General features: G+C 47.6%; 1 protein-coding gene across 1 annotated transcript in view; it reads left to right on the forward strand.

Annotated features, from left to right (window-relative positions):
* LOC126548504 (uncharacterized) overlaps positions 1-10,176 on the forward strand; it is a 358,451-nt gene extending 348,275 nt beyond the window's left edge. Inside the window, exons 5-7 of the mRNA XM_050196720.3 lie at positions 1,539-1,705; positions 3,053-3,448; positions 9,749-10,176. Coding sequence (XP_050052677.1) covers positions 1,539-1,705; positions 3,053-3,448; positions 9,749-9,774 — 589 coding nt within the window. The 3' untranslated portion in view covers positions 9,775-10,176. The remainder of the gene's footprint in view (positions 1-1,538; positions 1,706-3,052; positions 3,449-9,748) is intronic.
* Positions 10,177-10,786: the final 610 nt, after the last annotated feature.

Below are 10,786 nucleotides of genomic sequence, written 5' to 3' on the forward strand. Positions count from 1 at the left end.
TGGGTAGGACATTAGGCAATATAATGAGAGCTTGGTGGCGCAAACTACCACCCTGTTCCAAAGGGGAGACTCACAGCATCCATCCATCCATCAGGGGCCTCGCCGGAATGCCAGCGGACCAATCAGATGGCGCGCCAGAACGGGGGGGGGGGAGCGGACCAACCAGACCGCGCGCCGGAAAAGGGGGGCGGAGAGGGGTATAGGAGCAGGTGTTTCGCCGGCGCGCACCCTTTCGTCCCATGGATTCCGCTCGGCGCAGGCGGCAGCGCCGGCGCCGCGCAAATCTCGAGCTTCGAGAGCGATAAGTGCAAGCAAAGCGCCAGTGGAGGAAAGCCGTTACCACCGAGGACCGAGAATGGGAAGTGCAAGCCAAGCCCCGGTGCAGGTAAGGCATGCCCTACGTTCAAAAGAAGGCAACCCAAGCCAAGCGCCTGCAGAGGCAACATAACACCCAGCTTCGAGAGTAGGACGCCGAGCAGAGACTTCGACGCAGAGAGATTCCTCCCACGGAAGGTGCCGCTGGACGGTTCAAGAGAGAATTCCTCGACCGTGAGTGCGGTCACAGCTGCAATGTGTGTGATAGACTGTGGTTTTATTACAACCTCACGGAACTGAAGAGTGTGCGCAATCCAGAACCGAAGCTCGAATCTAGCAAAACAATGACAACGGGACAAAAGACCTTCATGAAAATTGCGCTAAACACGAGTTCAAACTTGAGAAAAAGGCCACCAGCTTCGCTGTTTTGACAGCTCTCACTGCGTAGAACTCGCTACTTATCTTCTGCTCCTGCTTTTAATGTCCGAAATGTACTGCCTCGTTTCGTGCCGAATTTGTTGCTTTGATTTGTAGATATTGCAACAGGGGTTACGCCGGCGTAGAGGCAGTCACAAACCTTGCCAATAAGTTTGAATCAAATGATCGGAAAGTTGACCCAACTTGGGTTCAGAATGCAAACAAACAAAAGTGAGAACGATTATACGATGAACACGGTCTGTGGTCGCCGAATTGAGCCCAAGTGCTTGAATCTTATTCGCTGTTTACAGGTGTGTTATGCTACATTTCAGAGTATCGGTGAGACTCGCTTTAGTTCGAAAATGTGCTATAATATTCGTGTCGTGCGCACAATCTAATTAGACACTCCTGTCGTGGTGGCGAATTGGCGACAATGTTCACGCATTTTCCGATACATACGTGCGCCTTGCACGAGTGTGATAACATGGCAACAGTGACAATTATGTCTAAGCACGCGCTGAAATATGTTATTGTATGTCCGCGAAGCCTTCAAGTCTGTCGGTCTTTGCCGGTTGAGTTCGCACGGAGCACTCCGGCTGATCCGACTGGCTGACTGACGACCATCATCATTATCACGTACCCTTCGGTAGCCCAAAAGCACCAGATTGCCTCAAACTCATTGCGCACGCAACTCGGGAAACTTGGGCCCTGTCGCATTCTTTTTGTTGCTTCGGCAACCATGATGAGTGTTTTTCGGTGCTCGACTGAGATGAGGGCTACGGTGCGCGGCGGGTCTGTCTCTGCAGGCGGTGCTGCACGGGTGAAGGCGCGTTCCAGTTTCGCACCCAGCGTGGCCAGGAGGTGATACGGGAACTGAAGCGGGCTGTGTCGCTGTGGGCCGCACGCAAGGCGGCGCTCGCCTCCTGGTGCCAGTCACGCGCCGTCGCCCAGCGCTCTTCGTGCGTCAGACTCGGTGAGCATCTCTTCTCTGCTATTTTGACCGCTCTCAGGTTTAGCCGATGTGCAGACCCGGCATTGGCCTCGTCTAACTCGCCGAAAAGTGCTTGACGCTCCCTGTAAAGCTTTATCCTTCTCTGCATTCCCATGCTACGCATATTGGCAAACACCAGCCTGGACGTTTTCTACTACAGTACGAAGACGAGGTAAATAAAAGCATCCGGTACAACATGGACGTGGGACTCATTTTCTGCGATATACCGATGAGGTGCCTGCTGCTGCATGCATCCTTCTGCGAGAAACATAGTCGTTAACAAGCATTAATGAACTGAGCTTAGTGTGACATTTCATGATACATTTTCCTTTTGTTTCCCTTCACGAAGAGAAAGTGGGGCTCGATGCACACTGCATTCATATTTGAGCTCGATAACTGGGTAGCTCAAAAAAGGCAACGTAAATCAATCATCTAATGCTTGTGCGCTCCGTTGCTAAAGAAATGAAAGGCGAGGGAAACTGCGCGCAAAACGTGTGTCGCGCGGTGCGCAATGTCTATACGTCGTTGCAGATGACTGCAGTGAGAAACGGAAACACTCTTAATCGTGTTCACGAATGAACGTTTCAGGGAAGATGGTCTGTACATGAGAAACAGCTCCTCCCCCTCACCCCACCTACGCTCCCACTCCCTCTTTTCGGCGTAGGAATAATAAGATTCGTGCTTGTTGTATGTGGAATCAGATGGTACTTCGTGATATATCTACTACTTACAGCACAGTCGCACTTTTTATCTTGTGGCTCTTGTAGTCAGCACGTATGCGAAAAACCAAGCGCGGGTTTGCGGCTGTGATACGTGCGCCCTCTGCAGTGACCAGTTTACTCGCTGGCGCACTGCAGCTCCCTGAACAGCGTGTGGTAATGGACATGGCGCAATGAGACACTCAAGATGTCTACAAATATAAAGTATATAGTGTCCAATTATTTGCACATTTTCTTGCCCATTGCTGGAATCACATGAATGCTAGTTGCGGCTTCGTAGACAGGAACGCTAGAATGTAATAAGCTCCGTCCACATCTCGTAGAAGGCGGGTCCTTGCCAGCCCCGTGTCGCTGATAATTGAGCGGCAGCCATGGGATGTATATAGGTCTGATGCCTTAGAAGTCTGACAAATAATACCAGTATTAGCGGTGGACAGGTGCACCGCTGCTGCGGTTCATTGAGTCAGTGTATGGCAGCAGACAATTTCTGAGTTGTTTAGACCTTAGTGTCCCGTAGAAGCGTTCTCGTTTCTTTTTGCGCTAATACCTTTGACGACTGAGCGCGACCCGTGCACCTCAACGGCGGGCGTTGCATCTCCGGTGCGTGCAGGCCGCTCGGCGCCGGCCACTCCGTCCCTGTCGATGCCCCCCGCGTGGCGACGCCAGCCTGAAAGCCCTGAGGCGGCGCGTAGCTGCGGCGGCGACACCAACTACGTCCTACCAGCCTTCGAGCGCTCCAGCAGCTCACTCAGCAACGGCAGCGTGCTCTCGTCGCCGCAGCTGGGCCGGCCGTGCCAGTCAGACCCCGAGCGCCTGGGCACCCGCGCTGACTCGTCGTGCGAGGACGCAAACTACGTGCGCGTCACGGCCGCTGTCCACAGCAAGGGCCGCGTGTCCTTTCGGAAGCCAGGCAGTCCGCCCCTGCCGCCGCCGCTCGTGCAGCTTGTCACCACGACCGGCACGCTGCCGCACGACAAGAAGCTCCAAGAGATACGCCGAGCTGAAGGTATGCAACAGCGTACGCCAACCCACTCGTCGTGCTCCCACCAGGGTTGCACATCGTCCACTGCCGACTTAACGCGAAGAGAGAAACAGACAAATACTGGTTTGTGGAAGCTACTATCTGTTCCTGCATGCAGCAGTTCTAGCGAACGGGGCGAGCTACCGCAGCGATTGCCACAAGCAGGCGTTCTTATAAACACAAACTGCCTCTGGTCGACACTCCATAACGTTGGTACCATTGTGTCCGCGTTAAGTCCGGAAACGGGGCTTATGTGGAAGCCTTGGTGTATCTACGCTGCACGACAGGCCATGACGCACCGATGGCGAAGCGTAGATAGCGCCACTTTTCTTCCATATAAAAGTACTGCTAGCTGGTTTCTAGGCTTGAACTATGGCATTAGCGCTACAAGTATCTAGGTAACCATGGTATGTATATATATAGCAACGCTTTGTCTCCGTTCTAAAAATTCGTGTAATAGTTTTCCACAGCGTTCTTCTCAGTCCCCTGCGTTAATGTTTGGTTAGTATTAAGTACTGCGGTTAACAAAATGCGCCAACTCAGCTAGAATCACGCGCTCAGAGGCAAGCGTGAGCATACATTGGTTGCTTAGCTTAAAGGAATATCCAATGTGACGCAAACAAGCCTTATAACACTACTTTGTCACGGAATCTAACTGTGAAATATAACAGAAATGATACTGTTTAATGCACAACGGCGGGCGATTCCACTATAAGGTGGAGCACCAGCACTCAAGGCCGACTCACTCATGCTACTTAATGCGGTACATGTTGAGACTGGATGACTCTGCACTTTGTACTGCAACTTAAGGACTGAAAACGCGTCGCAGAAGACGTGGCGTTGCATCACTTTGCTTGCATTTGCGTGGATTTCACGTGTGTATTCTGTATCGGGGACAATCCAAACACGACATATTTTGTAGCAGTATATTGTATAAGCACGACTTTGGAGCGAAGTGCAGAGAACGAGCATCGCACTTTAAGACCTAACTGGGGACGCAGTAACGGACTAGTGAATCGCCAATTTTATTAAATTATGGGGTTTCGCGTGCCAAAATCACTTTCTCATTATGAGGCACGCCGTAGTGGAGGACTCCGGAAATTTCGACCACCTGGGGTTCTTTAACGTGCACCTAAATCTAAGTGCACGGGTGTTTTCGCATTTCGGAATCGCCAACATAAACAACAGTGCAATATCTAACAACACTGCTACGAACCTCGCTCGAAACGCCCTTTTGGCGCTTTTGAGCTACTCATATGTAGCTTTAACGCGCTACATTCACGTCACACGATGTCTAGTTTCTGGGGCGCTATGTTTTTGTAAATACAGCAACAACAACAAAAGAAAACGAAGGAGTGGGAGTAGAAGCATGTTCTTGCCTGAAATTTGGTCGCAGTGCGTCGTTGCAGCCATGTGTGTAAGTCATCCTAGCCTTGCGAATGTCACATTAACGCCGTCTCACTTACTCACAAGTCACAGGTCTGGATTCTGGGACGAGTGGTGTTGGGGCACAATCATTCTGCTTTAGTCATATCTTCAGTTGCTTACTTTCCACATCGGGTAGTATTCGTGTACTCAGTTGGTGGGCACGTTGCTTAAGAACACGCACTCCACACAAGCAGCCCTACGTGATGGAGTAACTGTTCCCACAGGTATTCCAGGCATGTGCAAGATACTCAGAGGAAGTATCATAGTTAAGACACTACATACTAGGCAAGAAAATTACTCAACACAATACTAGATACCCAAATTCCTAGAGTATCCAAGTAGAGTACATGATAATGAAAAAAAGTATTTTGTTACTTTCGAGTTACTTTGAAAATGCAAGACATTAGACAAACAAAACAAAGTTTTTCGTCGTTGAGGCACTTTTTTTTTTGTCAAACAAGGCAAAGGACGAAATTGCCAAAAAAACATTGGAATTTCCAAAAGATTCTCGGAAAGAGCTGCTCTTCTTTTTTAAGATATCAGAGTCATCACTGAAGAGTCGCTATATGGCACAGCCGCGCTGTGCTATGCTTGAGAAACAGCACTGAGCGGGTAGAGTACTTCAACGCCGATGTGACATCTTGGTCTCCACTGTCGTGCTAGGTACATAGCTGGCCCACAGCTGAACTTCCAGTGTTGTCCGCAGGCGAGTTGTGCAAGGAAAAGTGTAAGTCTTGTGCCTGACCTTATTTCTTTTTGCTGAACGGGGGACAAGTCAGCTGCAAGGAGCAGAGCTCGCAGCCTCGTCCAGATCATTCAGGCCAACATGATCGTACACAGCTACCGCAAAGATAAGCAGCGGCATGCCTGCTTTTTGTGGGCCAATTTGTGACATCGGTCACGAAATCGGCGCAAGACGGTGTCACAATGATGGTTCTTAAGGTGCCAGTACAAGCCACGACTAAAGTACCGAAGCAACTCAGTCGTACAGCTGCAACCAGTCAACTATAGTTGAACTATCTTGAGAGGGACTTAAAGTGTACAAGATATCACAAAAAGTATTTAAGTTAAGTATACAAGTTACAATGCTAAATATGGCTTTACGAAAGTATTGCTTAAATTTCAAAATACTCACAAATGTATTAAAAAGGCAGTATTTTGAGTAGAGTACTTCACGTATATACAAGTCTAAGTCGTATTTATTACATACAATGCTGTGCTAGCTTCAGTTGGCGTCGAAGCGTTTTAAGAACAGTAGGTTAAACTCTATGGTTTTGATCTGCGTCTCACGCATCGCCGCGACTCACATCGCTGCAAGAGTCATGGCAGTGTTACAGTTTGATGCTTTGACATCTGGGATGACGAACTTCTCATAGTCCTGTACATTAGGGGCCCTATAGCGTAAAACTATTCCAGCATGTTTTTATTCCAATCTTCTGACGTCGAATTTGCGTAACCGCCGACGCAAGCATCGGGCGGTGACCCACGGGGTTGTCTAAACAGACCAATCAAACGCTCTCCTCGTTTATAGGAGGTAAATTTTGTTTGTTTAAAAACGAATAACATTGCCTACACTGAGCGGCTTGTCTTATGTAATTGGCTGATAAGAGGCGCGGAGCCCGCTCAAGTGGAGAGGGATTTGATGGGGCCGAGCCGGTGCAATGAAAATCGATAACCGGATGAAGAGGGTGGCGCCCGCGTCTGCGATTGGTCCCTTTTCCTTACTTAGCCTGCGGTGGCTGGCCGAAAATCGCGGCGGCATGCAACGGAAGGTTAAGAATGCAGCTAAAACGGATCCTCAGCAAAGAACAGTTGGTAGAACGAGGCCGTAAACGTGCAGAAAGTGCTCGAAAACGTTACACGGCCACGCAAAAAGTTTTATTATACGCAAATAAACCCATGCTCTCCGGCAGGTGCGAGTCCCCATTGCCTGAGCGATCGGCGGCAGCCATCTTTTATTCCTTTTGGAACTGGGTAGCCTGCGGCTATTCAGAAGAAAATTCAGTTTTGTTCGGCATATTAATGCATCTTTAACGCGTACATGTCACTTTGACGCGGTGAGTTTTTGCGGTTTTGTGACGTCGCGTGGTAGGCAGCTGAAATGGGTGCAGCTCGAAAACTTTCGACCAATAGCCAAGGGCTAATGGCGAAAAGGCGTCAAATCAGAAATAACTATTTTTCTTTTGTTGAGCCCAATCACGCATAATCAGATTGTACGCGTGATATCGGATGGGGAGCTATCGCAGCTTGCGTGACGTCGCGTGACTGACAGGCGAGGAATTGGAATATAAAGATTTGGAATAGCTTTGCATTATAGCGCCCTAGGACGGTTACGATTAGAAATGTTAGAAACTGATTCAACGATTCGGCATGTTTCGTAACATTAACACTGTTGACCTCATCAAATTTTCATTTAATGCACACGTGTTTTTTTTCTCACGCTCAAGACTCGTTAGTTAGATATATAATATTATGAGGCTGCCGGTTGCAGGGAGCTAACAACACTGATTGACAGCGGCATTGAGTCAATTCTGTGGATTTGCAGTCCCTTTTCTTATCCCGCTGCATGTCGACTATGCGTCGCACTCGTTCGCCTTAGGCATCTGTCGTGAGAAGGAAAAATGCGACAGAAAAAAGCAAAGGTGCCTGATTGTGCACCCAGGGGAAGCTCAACGCGTACTCTACTTCCGGCAAACCTTGGACACATGACATTCCCTTTGTTTTTTGTTTTTTTCTTCATTCTTGTTCTTTATTTCTTTTTTTTTTTTGTATCCGAGGAGCACAAAGAGCATAGCGGGAAGTGTAAAAGCGTCAGAGCAGACGCTAAGATGGCGGGAGTACAAGAGCAGGGATGGGTGCTAAGGGAATAGGCGCGTGCCTCACAAACCCTTCGGCACGCACTCCCATTAGCATAGCGAAGCACGGTCCGGTTGAGCCGCGGAAAGAGAAAACTCATTGGGCTTAATAATTAAGCGCGCGCGACAGGTGCTGCGAATCGATTCGCTCTAATTGAAGCACTCTGTTGAAATTCCTTTTCCAAAGCTCCGACGCCGTGAAGGAAAAGGGCGCCGGGGAAGAAAAGAAGGCGCCAGTCGGGCGCGTTTTGTGCTCGCTCAAACGGCACCGCGAAAAACGAAGTCCCGAAGCAATGGAATCAAAATGCGGAAGCGCCTCCCGACATCAGCGAGTCAAAAGAGAAATCGACGCTGCCACTCAGCAAGTCACACGACATTGCACTCGGGCTGTGCCTGATTACAACGCACCGACGATAGGCGCTGGCTTCACAAGTCAAGCAAAACTCAGCTGTTGCGATGACTAACTATACTGAACAGTGAAGTTCGAATGAGTTGTTTCGACTACTATATGAGGCCTTATTGAAGTCTTCCGCGAATAAGGAAATAGGCTGGAGCACGAAGTTACTTCGTTGCAAGGTTCACGCACTCAGTCATAGCTCGAAAGTATACAAGCTATACCCACATACCCGTTCCAATTTCCTTCCACCAAGATTGAGGAATACAGTCACTAGAACACTTCCGGGTTGAATTCTAACTGAGCACTAAAACTTGTAAGAACTGCATTAAGCTTGTGACAAACTTGGCTTTAACTTAAGGATGATGTTACAAAGTCAACATCGACGCGGTTTGCAAATATGTTGCGCGGTGCGCGCTATGATTAGTCTACCACGGGTTACGCATTAAACGAACGACGCGGCCAAACCAAGACATATACATATCTCGGTGTCTTTATTCAGCGTAATCAAACATTATGCGCTTAGTTATTTTACTGCGGCCTATACAGACATCTGCAGTATTGTCCGGAACAAGTTTTAGTACTGAGATATTTGTTTTCTTTTTTTACGCTTTTCATGTGCAAATAATCCGGCTAATGCCGCGCTTTAACAACTATCTGTGTCGGCAACAGGCTGGGAGAGTTGTTACAATAAAAAAAAAACAACTAAGACCACTCAACTTGACGCTATTGTATGTTGTCCTAAAGGAGTACTTATATGTCACTTTAGTTTCAAGTTGTGGGTGCGAAGCCTTCCTCTCTGTGTTTACAAAAAATAAGTGACATTGAGAACGCAAGGTGTAGTTCAGTTATGATCGTGACTCTGTACCTTGGTCCTCACTTACTGAGCACAACCTTGCCTGAAAGGCTTCCAAATTTATTGTTTCGCTGGGCCATGAACCAGAACAAATATACCCCAACAAAAATTTTAGGAATGCGCTACTAATCGAAAATTACGAATAGCGAATCCAATAGTACACTATTCGATTCGGGGTTCCGAATCGAACATTCACTATCCGTATGAACAAATATTTTTGCATAAGGAATGTTTCAAAGCGTCAACTGCACCCAGTTCAACGTAAAATTGGAGCGAAAGTACAATAAATTTCATCCACGCGGGCATGATATAAGCATAAAGCGCGAGAACCTGCATAGCGAGCAGTCTACGTCACTCGGGCAGGCAGACTTTACAGGCTGTACTGCGATTATTCGCATTCGCCAAAGAAGTCCTGTGCGAGCGAAGAAACTCTTTATTTGTTACTCCATTTGTGCTTTGTAATGCTAACGATATGAATACTAGGGTGTGAGCCTCGTTTTATGACTATAAAACTCCAATTAAATATTCGAAAGCTACTCGAAAAGTATTGTATATTCGATTTGATTCGCTTCCAGCACTATCGATTCGCATTCGATTCGGTCTCGCAGATTGCCATTCGCACACCCCTAAATGATTATATATATATATATATATATATATATATATATATATATATATTATTTAGGAATTCCCCGCTTCGTGAAAGTCAGTGATTGTACTTTTTTTACTGGCTCATATTTTCATTGCCGCAGGCTACATCGAGGTCCTGCCGACGTAAGTCATCATCTACTTGTCCGAGACGGGAAAGAATGCGTACACTGGTTTACGGCGTATGACCGGAGAGGAGGCTGGACAGCCACGTTTGCCTGGACCCGCGACGGCAGCATCCCGGGTTCACACCTGACCCAAAGTGTCGCGGCTTGGCTCGAGCGATATAATGATCAAAAGGGGGCCGGCCATGCCAGAAGGATAGCGGAGCTGAAAACTCCCCACCAAGGACGCTCTTATGAACTTTTCATAGATCGCGAGGCACGGCCTTCTCTTGAACGGGTTCAATGTATCTTAGTCTTAGTTGGCCCTCCATACTCTTACGTAGGTCGCCCTCCTATTTTTTGTTTGTTTTTTCGCCTCGCCTGCCTTTTGGTGCCGTTGCATTAAAGAAAAGAAAGCATTGCTGGAATGGTTCGCTTGTCTTCGTCATTCTTCTTGCTACGATGGTATAACTCAACTTTTCAAGAGCGTCTCGTCCCCTTTCCACGGTGGCAAATGCTCCTTGTGGTTGAATATGTAGTCGTTGCATGTAAGAATTTTTGACGTCGTGCAATCATGCGTACGGCTTCGGGTGGACTATCCTGCCGGTATGTAAGACTATACATTAAATGCCATTGGAGTCAATGAGCCTGATCAGAGACTGAATTCCATACAGTCAAACTCTGCTATGGCAATCGAAATGGTAAATTAATAGGCACATTGACTGAGAAGTGGCAATTACCAGGATATAAAAGACTGAGTTTATTGAGGTGTTTATTCTAACTTACCAATTAAGGCACCTTCTTATAACAAACCAACTATCTAAGGGGTCTTCTTGGTGCTAGTAATTATTTGTACAGCAGGAAGCACTGGATAAAAAGATGCCACAAATAAAGACAAAATATTTTATTACCGTTTGAGAAAGCTTACCCACCGCTCAGAAAATTCATCGCTGATGTACTTCTTTAAAATAAATGTTTCGGTCCCTCGTGTATTAATCTGGGTGTATTAGGTGCATAATAGCTGGACTCGGATAGGAT

The sequence above is a fragment of the Dermacentor andersoni genome, chromosome 1, assembly GCF_023375885.2.
Source record: "Dermacentor andersoni chromosome 1, qqDerAnde1_hic_scaffold, whole genome shotgun sequence".
NCBI lineage: Eukaryota > Metazoa > Arthropoda > Arachnida > Ixodida > Ixodidae > Dermacentor > Dermacentor andersoni.